The sequence below is a fragment of the Podarcis melisellensis genome (genome assembly GCF_964234715.1).
Source record: "Podarcis melisellensis genome assembly, chromosome: 17".
NCBI classification, from domain to species: domain Eukaryota; kingdom Metazoa; phylum Chordata; class Lepidosauria; order Squamata; family Lacertidae; genus Podarcis; species Podarcis melisellensis.
In genome coordinates, this window is record NC_138534.1 from 15,565,837 (window position 1) to 15,585,356 (window position 19,520).

Below are 19,520 nucleotides of genomic sequence, written 5' to 3' on the forward strand. Positions count from 1 at the left end.
ACTGTTCAAGGCAGAATTATTCACTGTTACTGGACAATTCTTCATTTTGTACATATTGAGGAGGGGAAATATTTTAATTTTCCATTTATTTTTACTTCCATTCCCTCTGCCTATTGAACATTGGTTTGTTTTAAAAGAAAGAAAGAAACATGATGTGTTTGTGTGATACAACCAGGCATTGCGGTGTGTGTGTGGGGAGACGATAACGACAACTCAAAAAACATTTTTCCACATTAAAACTGTTTTACTGAAAAAGCTCACAGGAAGTACTAAAAGTTGTTTCGTGTAAAGTTTATTTAAGGCAGGTGGGAACTTTCCTTCCACTAGGTGGCGCATCAGGAGCACTTAATGGAAGAATAGATTCAGCCAGGAAGCCCCCATTGTCTATATAAAGTAAGAGGACATTTTCTTTGAATTATTCTCCAGTTTCCTTGGTCATGTTTGCGGAGGTGTACATAAAATGTGCATTTAAAACCCTGTACTATCCAATGCCATTTAAAAATGTGCTGTATTTCTTGGGTTGTTTCCTTTTTTATTATGTATTTTGTTTTGTTTTTTATATTGCGATTTTATGTTGTAACCGCCCCGAGACCTGTGGGTATAGGGCGGTATGCAAAATTAATAAATAATGCAAAATAATGACACGCAAAAAAATTAAACCCTTAAGAATCTGCTAGGCTCTAGAAATTTTATTTGGTCATTTAATTGTCACAAAGAAGCAGCTAGCAGCAACCTGAACCAGCTAGGCCATAAACAGGTCGGAATACCTATCTCTAAATTCAGGAAGAACGACATATGTAACATATGCAAACAATGTTATTCATACATTTCCACCCCGTTCAGAAGGAGGGGCTGCAGTGGTTGGTGACTGCACCAATCACTTCTTCAAAGTCCCATTTTGTAGGTGTCTACTCAGAAGCAGACCTCATAAGAATTTAATCATCGCTTCCTGCTCCACACCTTTCCCTTAACAGCGGAAAATACATATGACTCTAAATGAGGTCTGAAGAACCTTTGGTCCTCCTGCTGTTGACAAACTGCAACTCCTATCTGCCTCGGCGCAGGGGTGATGAGAATAATAATAATTATTATTATTTATTATTTGTACCAGCCACTCTAGGCAGCTTCCAACAAAGATTAAAAATACATTAAAATGCCACACATTAAAAACTTCCCTAAACAGGGCTGCCTTCAGATGTCTTCTAAAAGTCTAGTAGTTGTTGTTCTCTTTGACATATGGCGGGAGGGCGTTCCACGGGGAGGGAGCCACTACCGAGAAGGCCCTCTGCCTGGTTCTCTGTAGCTTTGTTTCTCACAGTGAGGGAACCACCAGAAGGCCCCCGGAGCTGGAACTCAATGTCCGGACTGAATGATGGGGGTGGAGACTCTCCTTCAGGTATATTGGAAGATTGTGAAGCTCCTTGACATCTGGCAGGAGATGGGTGCCACCACCGAGAAGGCCCTCTGCCTGATTCCCTGTAGCTTTGCTTCTCACAGTGAGGGAACTGCCAGAAGGCCCTTGGCGCTGGACCTCAGTGTCCAGGTAGAATGAAGTGTAGTTCAGCAACAGCTGGGAGCCCAAAGGTTCCTCACACTTGATGTTTATAGTGGAAAACTTGTCTGTGAAGAATTCAAATGGTATTGAACAAGAACAAAGGGACTTGACTGTGTTTTTTAACAGGCAGTAGCTGTTACTCTCAAACATCTCAGCTTCTTCATTGATGGCTCCACGCAATATGAGAGACCTCCAGTCCTCCCCCTTGCTTGTTGCATGTGGGACAGCATACCCTCCAACATTTCTCCAATGAAAATAGGGATGTCCTATTCCATAATAATGATGATGATAATTTTATTATTTATACCCTGCCCACCTGACCAGGTTGCCCCAGCTACTCTGGGTGGCTTCCAACGGGTATAAAAACATAATAAAACATGAAACATTTTAAAGAAAAACTTCCCTATACAGGGCTGCCTTCAGATTTCTTCTAAAGGTTGTAGAGTTACTTATCTCCTTTGCTCGGGGTTTGCAAAACTCTATACCCGCCAACATTTCTCCGATGAAAATAGGGATGTCCTAAGGAAAAGGACATTCTGGGATCAAATCAGAAACTGGGATGGCTTCTGTAAATCCAGGACCAGTACTGTTCCTGGAAAATAGAGACACTTGCGAGGGTCTGTGACAGGACTCAGGGATGGGCAGAAGAAGTCTCCTTTATTGTGCTGAGATATCAACCAGGAAAAAGCTTCTCCTTGCCCTAAAACTTGGCTTGACATGGGAGACCTTTCAGTTCTTGATGAACTTGGAGGTAGAGATCTCTATGCTGCTGGACTTCTTGACCAGAGCAGGAGTCACTGGCAGAGGGTCAAGGGGCAGTTTCCATCACAAGTACATTTGTGGAAGCTTGGTTGACTGATTGAGCCAGAGGTGGCTGTTCTTATAATAAACACACTATTACAAGGAACAACAGGTTGTACTGTTGTTGTACTGCAACTCGGTTTTCCTCAGAGTAGACTCAGCTGAAATGAATGGATCCAAGTTAGTCACATCCATTAATTTAAATAGGTCTACTCTGAGAATGACTAAAATTGGCTACAATGCCTTCTTGTTAGAGCAATGGCTACTTGCCAATGAGTAATAAGGAATAACTGCTCAAAGAATTATTATTAATTTTAAAAAAGAAAACGACATTGATACTATTTACTACAAACTAAGCTTTATTACTCATCTCATTTTCAAAAGTCTCAGAATTAATAGCCAGATACAATTTAGCGCAACCTGACAATTTAGAAACATTCAGTGCTGCTAAATGAATTGGTGATGCAGGAACATAACATTCACAAAGGGCATTAATTTGTTTTGTTTATAAACAAATTAGATTGGTTTATAAATGGATTCTCATTACTTCTTCCTTTGGCTGGAACCTTTTTTTTTTTCATTTCACTAAAATGAAATTTGCACAAAGCTAATGCAAAACATAAGACTCCAGAGAGAGAGAGAGAGAGAATATCTAAGGATACACACAGCACTTGGATAATTGGCATTATCAATAAGCCAGGATTTGTGAAAGAACAGTTTATACTGTATAGTATTAATTATGCCTCTTTAGTCCATACCCACTGACAAAACTAATTCATTAATCAGTACAAGGCTGAGGCTAAAGAAAGTTGTAGAATCTTCACTATTGGATTTTTAAGAGAAGTTCAGAAGCTGTCAGAGATGCTCTGGGCAAAGGATATTCTGTTTGAGGATAGGAAGTTAAAAGCTGGCAACCCTACCTTGAAGTTGCATTTTCCTGTAAAAAAATGAAACGAATGAACTGGTCGTGCTTAAATCCAACAAAGGTGGGGAATTTAAGCCAAGGATGGTAAACTTGCACTCCTCCAAATTGTTGGATCCTCCCCCTTGGACATGCCAGCTGAGGCTGATAATTCAACAATATTTGAGGGGGTCACAGATTCCTCATCCAGGGTTTCAGCTGTTTAGCCACTCCACCTGACAATTTCTTCAAGCTGTAAGCTTTGTTGTCGTGTGTAGTCAAAGGCATTTGCTCCAATTCTTGTGCTGCTACTGTAATTTAATGATCTTTCCTATGATCCCTGGGATTCCAATTCATTTTAAACTATTATTAGGGCTGGGCGATATCTGGTTTTCAACATTGCGATATACTGATACATCACAATGTCTGAATAAGGATGGATCTACGAAGAGGCATTGGCTGACTTTCCTGGTTTTTTCCACGTGATTTTTGCATGGCACATACTCGATTTGTGATATATTGCCAGGTCAAGAATTATGAAAGTGATATCACGATAAGGACTTCAAACCCATTTTGGACGATATGTCACCCAGCCCTAGTTTTAATGTATGTATTCAGGCATACTCTAATGCAACAGACCATAATATAAGCTTCCAGGAGCCTTTTAGAGCAATGGTGGACCACTGTTTGTCTGTGAGCTTCATTCAGATGCCTTATGGTATGTTCATTAAATAGCTGAAAATCAAATAACGCCAAATACAGTGCATTGCGTGGGACGTGGGTAGCGCTGTGGGTTAAACCACAGAGCTTAGGACTTGCCGACCAGAAGGTCGGCGGTTCGAATCCCCGCGACGGGGTGAGCTCCCGTTGCTCAATCCCTGCTCCTGCCAACCTAGCAGTTTGAAAGCACGTCAAAGTGCAAGTAGATAAATAGGTACTGCTCCAGCGGGAAAGTAAACGGCATTTCCGTGTGCTGCTCTGGTTCTCCAGAAGCGGCTTAGTCATGCTGGTCACATGACCCGGAAGCTGTACGTCGGCTCCCTCGGACAATAAAGCGAGATGAGCACCGCAACCCCAGAGTCGGCCACGACTCGACCTAATGGTCAGGGGTCCCTTTACCTTTATAGTGCATTGCAGTTTCTACAACTGGCAGAAAAACCATTAAATGGCTCACCAAGACCCTTAGCAATTTTCAAGTAGTTCACGGGGTAAGGAAAAGTTGGGGTGGCACCGTTGTAGAGTTTTAGATCTATGATTGTAATCCTTCTAACGGCTGGTCTACATGTTCAGCTAAATTATGTGGCGTGCCCGTTTCAGACTGCTTACCAGCTCGTGGAAAAACCTAGGCCAATTATTTGTTTCCAGTGTGCCAGCTGGAATCTATGCGCAGGATTCAGATATGCAATCTCCCACTTCAGGGTAACAAGATTTTACTGAACATGCAGCTCAACTCTTAGACCCAACAGCAGATTTACAGTCCTCCTTTATAGAAGAGGTTGGGGTGGGGGGGGGGGGTTTACAGCTGTTCATCTTGCATCTCTCGATGGGTCTCCTTTTTCTCTCCATACTTTTTCAAAGTATGTCAGGAGGGAAGCAAACTTTTTTGGCCCAGAATTTATAATAATCCAAAGACAATATTTTCCCGCACTTTGTGGAGGAGCCTAGAATCAATCCGAAAACAGGATCAATTGGGAAAAATTTATAAGCAATGAGGAGGAAGGGGAGGAAAGTAAATCAGAGGTTTGGTCTGCATTCTAGGTGAGGCCATCATTCAGGTGTGGAAATAATGAGAGGCAATGCACAAAGTACCTGTAAAAAATGCAGCTTGCTCCAAAGTTATTTCAGCCGCTCAACAAAAATATTGGAGACAACCGGAAATGTGAAAAGTGGTGGGTTGGGGTGAGGAAATGTTGATTTATTTTTACAAGCAAGTGTAGACAGATGTTTGTACTAGTTCTAGCTTTATGGGAAAGTTGTGATTGGGTATTGTCAGGGAACTGCCATCGGAGAGAGAGGTGGGGGAAAGGCTCCAGGAGAATAGGAGAGACTCTACAGCAGAAGCAGGAACCAGCAGGGGGAGAGCAGGAGTTCCAGCGGAAGGGGAATCGGAGGGGAGGCTCTGGGATACTTCTAGTGAGAATAGTGCAGAGGTAACAAGACCCCCGTTAGCAACTCCCACCCTTCGCCGGAAACTGTCACGCAGAGAGTCACGAAGGCGCATGTCCGTCAAACAGCTTTTATGTTGGAGTAAATTCCGTAGGCGCCCACTGTCAGATTCTACCAGCGACTGACGGAGTCATGCTTTGGGGGCTCCGTTAGTGCCTGGGTTTGGTTGACCAGCCAAACCCCAGAGGGATCAAGCTTTTACGCACAAGCAGCTCATTATCCCATCACAGGTATGATCAGAGAATTTCCCATCATGCTATTCTTATACTCTTTTTACTGAATAAACTTAATTAAATAGCAGATGTGATAACACATTAAACCGTCTGAAGGGTGTGCAGGTATTTCACATCAGTTCAGGCTTTGTGGCTTACAGGGTTAACTTCAGATAAGCTTAAGCACTCAAAGCATACGTCTGCTCAATTTTCTACGCCACAACAAATAAGATCCAAAAAAATTATGCAGTGCTGAACAGCATTTATGGTTACAAAATTCAGTCTCTCTTTTTAAACCAGACAATAAAATTCATCTGTAGAAATAGAATCGCGTATGCAGCTGTTTATAAGTGTTCTGATGTTCTTCTAATTAAATAATTGAATGGGTGGCCCCATTCTTCCGTGCCAAACTCCTTGAAGAAAACACCAAGTGTTAAACCTGGAACTTCCGTTGACCAACCAACCAATAAGGCACACCACTGTTTCATTTCCTTGAGCATATCTTCAAAGGCATTTTAAAAGAAAATACTTTATATGGAAGACTAGAACAAGTTGTCAAGCAGTCTTCAGAATCTTGTTCACACAGAAGCAATTTACCAGTAGCTGAATATTTTGTCTGTGCTCTAAGAATGTACCTTTGTTCTAAAGGGATCATCTTCTTTAGGAAATAATCGAAGGGGTCTTTAAATATTATTGTAGTTGTGTGGGAGGCATTTTTTCTTGACCCAGCCATGGGTGTGCTATTGATGGCATGGGTCTCAAACATGGAATTTATTTCATGCCATGTGCTCTCCTGATTCCATGGGAAACAGCTCCCACATAACTAAGAGACCCTTTTAAGCACCTGTCCACAGTTGTAATCCCCTAAATCAGGGGCCGCCAATGTGGTGAGATGTCCCAGCCAGAATGGCCAGTGGTCAGGGAGCTAGAAGTTGTAGCTCAAACCATATGGAGGGTCACACATTTGCTATCCTTGTCCTAAAGGTGTAAGGTTAATACGTGCTCATCTATGCACCTCTATTTTCAAGCCTATTACTGATAGTTCTATTATTACAAAACGTTACTACAGCTATGTGTGTGAGAGAGACAGAAGGACGGAGAAACGAAGAGAAACATAATTTTTCAGGGATTTCCTAGATAAAAAGTTCAACTCAAAATCATTTATTCAAACAAAATGTTTCTTAAATACAATTAAATACATCACACACTTAATGCACTCTTTCACAGTAAAAAAACAAAATGAACAAACAATAGGAAGCACATGTTTGCTGAATGGTCCCTAAAAATGCTTCATTAACCATGCCTTGTATTCTTTTTGTTGTTGTTTCACATAAAAAGAGAATTTAGAAGCTGTCTATTAGGTTAGTCATAATCGAGGGTTTTCAAAGGACACTCACTTCAGTTTTAATGAATTATATTAAAATTTGTACTCCTGCTTTTCTGAATGTATGGCACAGTTGCCTAGGGAGTTTCCTGTGCACACACCATTCAAATGATCAGGAGCTGTGCAAGAAAAGAACCTGCTCAAGTTCCTAATGGATTGTGCTTGGCAATGCCGGTCGTGTGATGCAGCCTCTACCTTTTTTGGACTACAACTCCAGGCATGTTTGCTGGGAACTGCTCTTAAGACGACCTCTGCAACTGCATCTTGCTTTATCCAGCCTTTCTACTGGCAAAATAAATTTTAATTTTAATTGCTTGAAGGCAATCTCTCTGCAAAATGCTTACACTATTTCCATTGGACTTGGGAGCATAAGCAGTGTCAAATGGCTCTGCAGCTAATGCTTAGAAATGTGTTTGCGTAGAAGGTGGCTAGCAAACAAGAAGGGAGATCTACAGCCAAATCTTACGCCTGTTTACTTAGAAGACTCATTGACGGCAAGGTTGCCAATGGCTGCTTCACACTTAATGAGAAGAGGTACGTTTGCTATGTCTACATTGGTGGGTATCTTTCCTTTTTCATATTTGCTGTACTTTTTTGTGAATGCAGCAAATGCACCTGCTGCGACAGATTGTGAACTGGTCGTTAGTATGAGCCCAAATCGGGAGTGGGGTCAAAGTGCAAAACCAAAAACAGTAGGGGGAAGAGTCCCCTTTCTCTCTTTCAAGATTCTGTTCAGCAACACCTAGGTCATTTGTTTCACAAGAGAACTGTATTCTTCCGCCAGTTTTTTCTGCTCATTTAGTTTTTCCAGCACTGCATCCATTAAATACGAAGCAAAAGGAAACTGAAAGAGAAGCAGAGTAAGAAAAATGATCAGCGAAGCCTATATTTTTCTTCAGCTAAAAAACATTTACTAAGTGTTCTGAAGCCATTAGATTTCACTTAGTTCTGACACTGGCACACTTGCCCACGTCCGTTCTCTCCTAAAACGGATCCTCCTGATTAGTGTGTGTAACTGTTCCTTATCATAAAAATGATAAAAGAGCAGAATAAAATGAAAAAAGATAAACGCCTTATTGAACAATTCATGGTTTACTGACCATGTTAATGATGTAATCTGCAATACCAGCAGCTCTGTCATTTATCTTCAATCAGCTGATCAATATGAGGTTACAGTCATCTCTGGGGCACTTATAAGTAGACGCAGCACTGCATGCTGACTGCTCTCAGGAGAGGGAGAGAGGGAGCTATCAATACAGCTCCTCGGGCCGGAGGCAAATGCTTTCAGAGGCATCCAGTGAAACTTTGGGGACTAAATGCAGGGGGAAAAAATCCCTTCACAGATCAGGATTCTATTGGGAAACGTAAGCATAAAGGAAACTTCGGGGTGGGTGCAGGACAAGCTTGCACTGACTTTATTTATACTTTACGGTCAAAGTTAGAAAAATGACATTATTCACAGGATGGCTGTAATTCTTAAGAAAGCCTTCGTCACATGGCAAGTCAGCAGTCTTTGTGTCCTTAGAGCAGTGGTGTCCAAACTTTTTTCAAAGAGGGCCAGATCTGATGAAGGGCCGTGAGGGCCAAACCAAAGGGCCAAAGTTGTTTTTAGGATTGAAGTTGTTGAGCTTTTTTTAGGGTTTTACTCCAAAGTTGTTGAGCTTTGTTTAAGGTTGAAGTTGTTGAGGTATTTTTAGGATTTTGCCCCAGGAGATAAACTGCCACAGGGGCCAGATTAAACAGACTGGCAGGCCGGATTAGGCCCCCAAAAAGGTCTTTAGACATTGTTGTCTTAGAGCAACAGTCCACAGCGGAAAGGAAATGTTTTTCACCATGTGAATGGGTTGCTTGTGAGCATCTAAATCTATACCAATTCTGTGAGCTCACTATGATGTTGAGAAGGAAGAAAGTGATTTCCCCAGCAGGCCACGCAACAGGTGTGAAATCTTGTGCTAAGTCTGGAAAAAAGCCTTTCAGTTGCAGAAGGACTTCTGAGGATCCAACCTTTTCTGGCCCCAAAGGCTATGAACCTCAACAAAGTGGGCCAAGTTTCTGGTAAGAGCTAGAAACGGTAACTAGTAAATATGGCAAAAGTGACACCAGGGGCTGGATTTGAAATGCTCAAGCATGAGCCTAGGTCAAGGTAGATGCAGCATGTAATGACAGATGGACTATCAAGCATATTAAGTTATTCTGTTGAGAAGGTTGGGTTTGGTCGACAATAACACTCAGCAGTTAGTACTGTTCAACAAACAGAAGCACTAGCAGAAGACTTCACTCAACACAGACTTAGCACAAGCATCTTCTTGAGATGTTTTGCAAGTCCTTGTGCAACACTTTGTACCAGCAGGTGCTGCGTGTCAGAGCTGCCTCCAGGTCCAGCTCACAGAGGACCAACGCTAGCCGGTTGTAATGTACAAAAGTCTTTATTGAAGTTCAGTTTCCATTTACAAGCTGCAGCGTGCAGCTCTACGTCTAGAACCTAGACCGGCGAAGCTCCGTCTGAGTCTCCGCCCCCTATACACCAGTTTAAGACCCTGGCCTTACTCCACCTCTTCCGTTGTTCTTTCCTCCTCTGGGTCCGTCTGCCCCCCGGGGTCTCCTCCTTCCTGGACTCCTCTGACGCTGACCCCCCTGACTCTTGTCCCTCCTTTCGGCGGGCTTTAGGACCTGGTTCCCTATCCGGGCTACCCGCTGTGCCGCTCGCCTGTACATTTGAACTTGGCGCGCGCGCCCAGTGGGCAACCTTCCTCTTGACCGTTTCCGCGCTCTCCGATGGAGGCGTGGTCAATCCTGACTCATCTCCTCTCACTGGTGGTGAACACCCTGGTCCCGATACCTGGGACTCCTCCCCCCCACTGCGCTCTGGTGGGGAAGCTGGTCCTGATTTCCAACTGCTGCTCTCTGAGTCCCCTCTGGCCCCTTCTTTCTGGGGTGTCCCCCTTGGCACCCCCCTTGCCCTGGCCATAGGCGCCCCCTTCTGTGAATCTTCCGATTCGCTGGAGAGACTCAGGGAATCCCTCGGACCACTGTCATCGCCTACGCTCCCCTCGGATTCCTCCCCCTCGCTCTCCATTTCCTCCCTCTCCTGTGCCTCTGCTCCTGAGCCCCTGACACTGCGGAAAATATTTCACAATGTCTTGTGCTAACAGAAGTACTCCACTGAATTTCACTTCTTTTTCACAAAGGTTTTGTGCTAAGTCAGAGGAAGTCTTTTCATTTGCAGATGAGGGCTTCTGCTTGCACCTGTGGAACCAACCCATGGTACCTGAAGATTGCTAACCTCAACAAAATAGGCTAGGTTGGCAAAGGCGTTTGCTTAGAAATCCCTACAGATGCAGAGGTATTCCCACAATGGGGGGTTTAAGACCTTTCCTTCGCTGCAGGCCACACATCCAAATGGACCAATATCAGAAATAAGGATATGCGAGTTTGTTTGTTTTTTAAAGAAGTTTTCTTCTCCAGTTAAGTATTCATAGATGAATTAAGAACAAGAAAAAGTTGTATGTGGCGACATAAGCAAATGACTAACTCAAACCATCACAGATGAGAAAAATAAATACAGAGAAAAACACATCAACATGTGTGCAGTTTATACACTGGTGTTAAGGTTTCTTGTGCCAAAGAATACTGAGCCAGTGGGAATCATGGAATGCAGTTCACATGTGACATGTAAATATCATTTCCCTACATTATGCTTTCCCCCTCTTCATGTAGTTATGTATAGGGTAACCGCCATCCTTTCCATTCTTCAAAGTTTCTCAGACCTGTCTGTCACCACCCAGACCACATCTGCTTTTGAGGCATCTTTATTTTTTCCTAATAACACGCCCCTTTAGATGAATGGATTACTTCACCACTGTCTTGGGCTCATATCATTCTATATTTTACCTGCTGTTCACTACATTCTAAGGCTCCTTTGTCACTGTAAAATGATTTTTAAGGAGGTGTTTCTATCTTAATCATTCAATGCAATCAAGGATAAGAGAGCTTGAAATGTTGCAGATGTCTTGCACATTTATCAGCTTCTGGGAATGTGTCCATGTTCTTATCTGGCTCTCTTTATAGACATACATTCCGCACTGCATCTTTGCAGGCTTCATCTTCAGTGGAGGCCTGCCAGATTTTTATTAATGGGTTAGTAAATATACAGATTTCCTCTGTGTGTTCATAATTCCTGAACAAAAAGAGCTCACCCTACAGAATCCTATCAATGGGGCCCAAATGTTTACTCTCTCTCATAGGAAGCTACATTATACTGAGTCATAGTACAAGCCCTTTTAGCTCAGTATCAGAGGCACCAGATTGCCCCCAAGATTGGGGGGGCGGGGTTTCCAGTATGTGTGACATCATGTGTATGACCCGCATGCCTTGGGAAGGGCTCAGGAGGCTGGAGGAGCCAGCCAATGAACCTGCATTGTGCATGTCACATCACACACGCACAACATACACGGGGGCACCTGGAGATTGTGGGGGCCTGGCCCCTTCAAACAAATATTGAGGGGGCCAAGGTGCCTTTGGCCCCCTAGAGTTGGCATGCCTGCTTCGTATGCATAGTGTAGGGGAAGCAGGCCATGAATAAAAACCAGGCCATAACGTTATTGATTAGGGTCAAACGTGTTTGGTGTGGGCACTGGGCATGTATCCAATGACCAACCAGCTCAGGTGCAAGTTGATTGACAGCTGGGGTTGACGAATATTAGGGGTCCCCCACAGTGCTTCTGGTGGAACCCCAATCAGTCAGTGGCCTAGCAGCCTCCAAACATCACCCTACCTGCATATATGATTTTTTTAATTGACAAGAGTTACAGATTATCCTGCCTGCAAGCTTGCCATCTAAGATATGGGGCACAGAAGGCAAGAGCCACCAATTCAGGTTGCATAAATCAAAGAGATATGGCTCTTAAACAGCTGTTTGAATGGAAGGACCAGGCTGAATGTTGGTGGGCCCAGAGTTCATATATTTTATGACTTAGGCCTGGTCTCTACACAGGGCATTTACAATGAAGGAATAAAAATGTGTATTCCTGTGGCAGGGAGTGACAAATTTGATAAGATGCAGCCAATGTTCCTGCAGCCAATCGGAAGCCGTGGAAGCACCGTCCGACATTTGGGTTCCAAAGAACGTTCACAAACATGAACACTCCTGGGTTTACAGCGTTCAGGAGTCAAAACGTTCGACTCACAAGGCGTTCAGAATCCAAGGTACGACTGTATATTCACCCTCTCCACCTACCATAAGCAAACACACACTTCTTTGGTTGAGGTAACAGAATGTAAAGATTAGGCCTCTCACTCTGGTCCTTTGCTGCCCCCACCTCCCCTGCGGTTTGCCCACTTTAAGATGTTTGACAGATTAATTTGATGCAGGACAGGTTGATATAGAGTCCGCTAGCTTTGGCAAAGAATAGTTTTCAGAGTTTCCCGTTTGAATTAAAATTTTAAGTCAGTACAGTGGTACCTCAGGTTACAGACGCTTCAGGTTATAGATGCTTCTGGTTATAGACTCCGCTAACCCAGAAATAGTACCTCAGGTTAAGAACTTTGCTTCAGGGTGAGAACAAAAATCGTGTGGCGGCAACGGTGGGCCCCATTAGCTAAAGTGGTACCTCAGGTTAAGAACAGTTTCAGGTTAAGAATGGACCTCCAGAACAAATTAAGTTCTTAACCTGAAAGGAAATATCCCTTTCCTATACAGTTGCATGGCCTGACAGGGTCCGTCGAGGTGGGATACCTTGTGCCTCACACTGGGATACCTTGTGCCTCACACTGGGATACCTTGTGCCTCACACTGCAACCTGTTTATTCAGCTAATTTTGTGTGCTGCAACGTTCAGTTGCTTTTCATAAGCCACATCACTGCAGAGCTCATATTACCTTATTGAAAAGACAACCCCAAGCAACAGAAAACAGTTTTACCAAAGTTTATGATCGCTATGAAGGGAACAGCGGTTGCGTTGTGTGCTGGGTGATGCCGATTCTTCACAAGCCGCCTATTGTATAGATTTCAGCTGCCTTTAATGTAAGGATACTAGAAGCTTTGCTCTCTGAGGGTTTCAAGAGAGCAAGGCCTCGTGAGAGAGGAGGCAGACATCAGAGAAGTAACTCTGCTAGCAAATGTCTCCAGGGACAGGGAAGTCCCGTGAAACAGCTCAAAGGGCAGCTACAACTAAGGTACAAGTAGGGGGCAATTTTTAATTTAACTGGGCCCTCCCAATCTGTGTTTTGTTTTGCTTAAATTAAGCATTGGTGGTAGTAAGAAAAATGACAGGTTTGGTACATGATAAAAAGACTCATATGACCCATTTCCAACGGTCATAGATTACAGTAAGCAAAGAAAGAAAAACGGAAGATTCATATGAAGTGGTCCTTAAAGATCCAGCAATGTTTGGTGTCTGATAAGACACTGCACTATGCTATGGATTTCCCATTTGTTATCCTTCTGCCTGCAAGGCAGGGGGGAACAGCGAACAGAAAGGAAAGAGTCACACAGGGAGTGCCACCATGTTTGTGCAAAGCAACAGGGTGACTATGGGTATTACTGATATGTATGTATTTTTGTAAAATGTATATACTACTTGATTGTAGAAACACCCCCCCAAAAAAATTCTTGCCGCAGATCTGCCCTGCCTCACTTTGCCTCCACCCTGCCCCTGACTTGGCAGAAGCAAGGGTTGACATTTGGTCCTCTTAACACACACAAAGAGCCTCTTAATTAGAGTGACGGCATTTTAGGGAAAGCAAGAATTTTGGTCAGCCCTTTAACAGGTGACCTTTAGCTTCTGCTGCAAGGTAAGTTCTGCAGCGCTGAAGCAAGGGGAAAGGGCTTAAGCAGTGGACCATCTGTGATTTGGCTGCTGTGTCCTGGCTCCTGCATCTCAGCCAGGCATTATATTGCCAAACCCAAATATTTATTTACAAGTCAGCCTTGCAAATATCAATGGTTTAAATAGAAGCCGGGTTCTTTCATTAGGTTCTCATCCTCAGCACACAGTGCTATATTACACACACACACACACACACACACACACACACCCTGCTGCCCCCAAAGTGTCTCTTCGAGAACAAGGATTTAGAAACACATATTTTTACTTTTTAAAGGATAGAAGTGCGACTATATAAAGGGTTACTTTGATTATGGATAGCTGGAGAAATGTACATTGGATATTGTATACACGTAGGTATGCCACGTAATAGATCTCCTAACCAAGTCTTTCTCCATAAACTCTGTGTGCATCTGTGCCATGGGAGGTCATTGATTACTCTCCATTCCATGAGCTTTAAGAAATGTTATGCATTGGAGGGACCCATTCATTTTTTCTTTCCTTCCCCAAGGCTTTCTGAACTACATGGATATGTGTTTCCATTCCAGCTTGAAATTATAAAAACGATGTAACTTTAAGAATTGGTTCCCGTTTGCTTTTCCCCCTCTTCCTATTTTCCTTTTGCGTCATATCCTTCAGTTCATAAGCCTTTTTGGCAGGCTTCTTTTGACTGTAGGTAAGCCGATCTTGGAGACTTTTCAACAGAAGAGCAGGGCAGAAAGCCATTAAACCAGGGATGCAGAACTTTTCTCCAGCCAGAGGTTGATGAAGGCCAACTCCCATCAGCACCGGTGAGCAGGACCAATGGCAAGGATGATGGGGTTTGCAGTTCACCAACATCAGGAAGACCAAAGGCATTGTAAGTGAACCATAGATACTTTGGTGACGAAAGGCGCAGCCCTTACTGAAGGTCCAGTAGGAGGCTATAGGATTCTGTGGAAGCCCTGCTACACTGGTGGAAAGCAAGAAGCACCATTGCCGCGACACTCCAGATATGCCAGTGAAATGTGGAGCCAGCCAAGGGAATGGCAGTAGAAGTGCTGTTGTTGGCTAAGCCACTGGGGCTGAGGATGCTGCGAAGTTATCTGGCATTCAGTGCGCATGGGGATAAGAGGCATGTGTGTGTCCCAATGCATGGATGTCATGTGCTGATGCTGGCAGAATCCCTGATTGAAGGCTTATGGCAATATTTCCGGGGACGTTGTGGGTGCCTCTGCTGTGTTTATTCCACTGTCGTATGTTCCGGTTGCGTTTCTTCAACCTCATACGAAGGTCCATGCTTCTTCTCTTCTCCCGGGCGAAACATGGTAGCCATTCCACTAGCATATGTCGCCCCTGCACCCCCAACACGGGTAATGCGAGGATAGGATTGCTCCGTAAAAAGACTCTAATAGCCCATTAGGTGAAACAAGAGCTCGCTGGAAGCTTTCTCTCCACTCTAACTGTAATCTCACTCATATGGGCTGGGGGTGGGTGGGGAGGTCACTTTATGCAGATATATTTGTTCAGCAACTGCCCAGAGATATTATATTTGTTAATCAGCAACATTATTGATGATTTCCTTAGGCAGAAAAGATCCCGTCCCCTCTAGGTATCAGCAATACAGGAAACACAGGTGGAGATGCAACATCTACGAGGTGTGCCCCGGTTTACGACTCCTCTCTGGGGGAATCTTTAAATGACAATAAAGAACAACCAGTGCTCACCATGAAACTGCTCCCTCCCAAATTCTAATGTAGTACTAAAACGGTGCATGTCAGCAATAAAAATAAAACGTCTATGACATTTTAAATGTTATCATACTGTCACAGTGGAATAAAATTAGCTTGAAAAATGATCCAAAGGGATGTGATGCTGTTCATTTATGTATAACAGCAACAGCAGCAGTTTCCCTGTGTTCATAAAGGTTTCTCCATTAAATTTACCTCCAGTCAATAATTAGGAGTCCACAAATAAACCTAGGCAATTAAATCAATACTGTTGGGCAATTATGTTCTAGAGGCCAGGCTCAATGGCACAAGAAGACACTATATCAAACTTCGGTATTAAGTGATCTCATGTACTTTGCTGCAAGACATTCTGCGAGGGGGTGGCGAGGAAGTGGGGGGGGGGGAGGTGGCCCAGCAGATCACAAAACGGACGTAAACATCTTGGATGGGAAACGCAAATGACACAAGAGGGTGCTAACTTTTCCAAGCTTATTGGCCTCCACAGAACGGGCAGTTTTCATGTCAGCCTGGCCTTGTCTGCAGGACGTGCTGCCCTTCGTGTTCCACAAAACTGGATGGGTGCCTGCGGTACTGGTCTGCTGAGAGAAGGGGTATTCAATATCTTCCATGTGCACCTGCAACATATGATACTACCCTCTCTTTCCCAGGTATATGCCAAAAAGGCAACTATCTGGCTTAGGCTTGTGAAGTTTTGTTGTGACTGAGGGCTGCCTTCCATTTTCTTCCATCGTCAATGCTTCCATGCAGGACAACTGTGCTCATCACATGTCCACTGGCATGCTTAAGGAACAAACGTATGTTCGTTTTGGTATTTCTACACATGCTGGGAAGCCATGGCAGAATGTTAGAACAAGGACTATTGTAAATCCACAGTCAACTTTTGGAGCCCGTTGCTGGAGTTGGAAACCGCTTCCTTTCTTCAGCAACTGAGTTCCATTTGCTTCCCACTTGGTGGTGGTGAAAAATGAGCAGAAGTATGATCTGAATCATCCCCAAAGGCTGCAATTCTCAACACACTTACGTGGGAGTAAGCTCTGAACTCAATGGGGCTTGCTTCCAAAGAAATAGCATTGTGCTATAAATGACATGAAGTCCCACTGGATTCAGGAAAGATCCTGCCTTTCCAAAATACGTGGATTCCAGCCAGCAACCTAAAACTTTGCCTAAGTTATGCACTAATGGCCAGGTGAGAAGTTCAAAAGGAGGATACAGAAAACAGTTTTTTTGTATTTGATCTTTCTATCGTATAGACTGGCAGAGGCGTAGTTCTGGAGACCTTTTAACTATGGTTGAGAGTTTTTGATACTACCACCTTCCCTCTTCTGTCTTCCCCAGATATTGTGTTACGTCAGCATTACTGTTAACCAGAGTCCCTGCTTAACTACAGGTTGAAGCCAGTTTCAGAAACTGCCTATGACAGAAGCCTGCTTAGCGTTGATAATGGCAAACATCAGTGACAGTAACACTTAGCCAGGGCTAAGGTGGTCAGAGGAAGGATGGCAGAATTTGTGCCACGAAGGAAGAAAGGGAGCAATGAGCAAAAGGGGAAGTAGAGAGTGAGTTCTCAATTGTGTCATCAGCTCCCAGTCTCTTAACCACAGTTAATGTATCACCAGAATTACATAGGCACCAACCCCATAAAACACTTCCTATTTACTGGATATTTGCATTTCTGGGATTTTTGGGCAATGAAAGTATTGGCGCTCCTTTCACCTTTTGATAATAAATTAAATATCAGCCAGTCAATAAATAAATATCAGCCATCACTGTAACACTGGATTTTAAGTTTTGGTCTCATTTATGGTGAAAATGTTTGCTGCTTTTAACTGGGTGCACAGATTGAAAGCTATTTCCACAAATCTCCCCAAGTGGTTTAAACACCCCCCTTTTCACTTTCTGAAGAGAAATTGCATGTGCATTTTACGACATTTGTGCAATAAATACTGTGGCACATCTGTCATAAATAGACTCTTCTCTTCGTAGGACAGTTTCTCCCTGGATTACGGAGACACATTAGCAGAACTGGGAGGATAAAAATACTACACAGGAAAGAAGTTTCAAAACCCAGTTTATGTTGTCAGCCATCTTGAAACAAAAGCTGGCTATGACTAGAAAAGCAGGGCTCTCACCTGCCAATAAGCTGCCCTTGATCACTTACAAGAGGGGAGCATCCCAGCAGACTTGTGTGTGTATTAAAAAAAAGACTTGAAAGAGAAGAAAAAGTATCACACAGGTCACAGCGGCAGTCTCAATGGACCCCTCAGGGATTTCAACTAGTCTCAGCCTTGTCATCCTCTATGCAGCCTTCCACTCTGCCCAGAAAATGTCGATAGGAAAATGTTTGAGGGGCCTCTGGTGGAAATTTTTTCATTCTTTCTGCATTGACAGGATGCCAAATCAATATTTACTTCCCACTAACAAGCTGCTTGAGGTCTCAGTAGAAAATATTGTAGAGAATGCGGGAAGACACGGTAATAAACAGCTGTCTGGCTGTGAGGAAAACATGAATTGACTGGAAACAGGTCCATAGTAAAAGGTCACAGAAACCCATGAACTCCTCAGGTGTCCATATCAACTACTAACTTTAAAGGCACATGATAAAAAAAAACTCTTTTTCCTAAGACGTATGAGGGAACAGATCCTTTTCTCTCCACCATGGATATAGATAGACTCAATAATTTAATTAATATGTTTGCCGAGATGTAGGCTTGTCTCCCTAGATATTCTATTTTCCATATGTATCATTAGCTCAAACAAATATGGTGTTAACCTTTCCTCCATCTCATGCGAAGTCTCAAAAGCTTAAGAGAAAAGGATGTTTAGGAAACACCCTTGAAAATTTTCAATTTTATTTTTTTTGTAAAAAGATACTGAAATGCGCTTTAATTAAATCTGTACTTGAACCTCTCAGACTTAGGTGAACTCTGCCTAAGGTATTCAACTTCCCTTCTTTCCCCAAAACGTAAGCAGGAATGGTTCACTTGGGGCTGAGTTTAGCTAGGGTTGACATTTTCTTCCAGGCCCTCCGCCTGTCTTCCTTTGCCGTATTGAGCAAGTGGCTTCTCACCTTGCAGGTGCCACTAGGAGTGGGGAGCAAGGTGACATCACAGGAGGCCAGGTGAGATGTGCACTGATCACCGCTTTTGGCTTGGCCAATGTAGCTTCCCATTGGAAAATAGGAAATCCAAATAGGGACCTCCACCTGGCACCATTATTATCAATTATTTCTCTGTAGGAAGGGCTCCCGATAGGCGAGTGAGAAGCAGAGCTTTGGACCAGCCAGCCATTTCCTCAGAAGAGAAGCACTCTGTTTCTTACTCAGATAACAGGCTCCTCTCCCACCAGGAATTGGGAAATCACTCCAGATCTTCCATGCAAAAAGCCTTTGAAGAAGTTCTCCTTTTTCAATGGGAAGGATCCCCATAAATACAAGGAGGAGGTAAATGAGACTCTTTGGCCTTCTTCACACTGGGAACTGAACTCTCCCCATCTTAGCTGTCAAAGGTGGGTGATAACAAGAGTGTTCTCCCCCATAGCTGAGGAAGTCAGCAAGTGTAGCACATATTTTCTGGACAATATTGTGTAAAAACAGCATCTTTCCAGTAGATAAGAAACTGCATGCCATGGAATAAACAAATTATAGCCAAGGTTATACTTGATGAAAAAGCAAAAACCAAGCACCTGTCCTTCAAGAAGCTTCTGTAAGTAGCCCATCCATTCTTTGTCGCTTTCATATTCCATTTTCATCTGTTGTGTTTCCTAAAAACACACACCAAAATAAATAAATACTGAAGATGAAGAAGAAGAGTTTGGATTTGCTATCCCACTTTATCACTACCCTAAGGAGTCTCAAAGCGGCAAACATTCTCCTTTCCCTTCCTCCTCCACAACAAACACTCTGTGAGGTGAGTGGGGCTGAGAGACTTCAGAGAAGTGTGACTAGCCCAA

General features: G+C 43.4%; 1 protein-coding gene across 3 annotated transcripts in view; it reads right to left on the reverse strand.

The window, feature by feature from the left end:
• Positions 1–6,775: 6,775 nt before the first annotated feature.
• Positions 6,776–19,520, reverse strand: part of CNTLN (centlein) — a 175,818-nt gene continuing 163,073 nt past the window's right edge. For 2 of the 3 annotated variants that reach the window (XM_081893798.1, XM_081893797.1), the window contains 2 exons: positions 19,254–19,331; positions 6,776–7,863 (listed from right to left, as the gene is read on the reverse strand). In XM_081893798.1, coding sequence (XP_081749924.1) covers positions 7,762–7,863; positions 19,254–19,331 — 180 coding nt within the window. In that variant the 3' untranslated portion in view covers positions 6,776–7,761. Of the gene's footprint in view, positions 7,864–10,910; positions 11,136–19,253; positions 19,332–19,520 lie in introns of all 3 variants that reach the window. The other variant, XR_014163921.1, reaches the window with a different exon arrangement.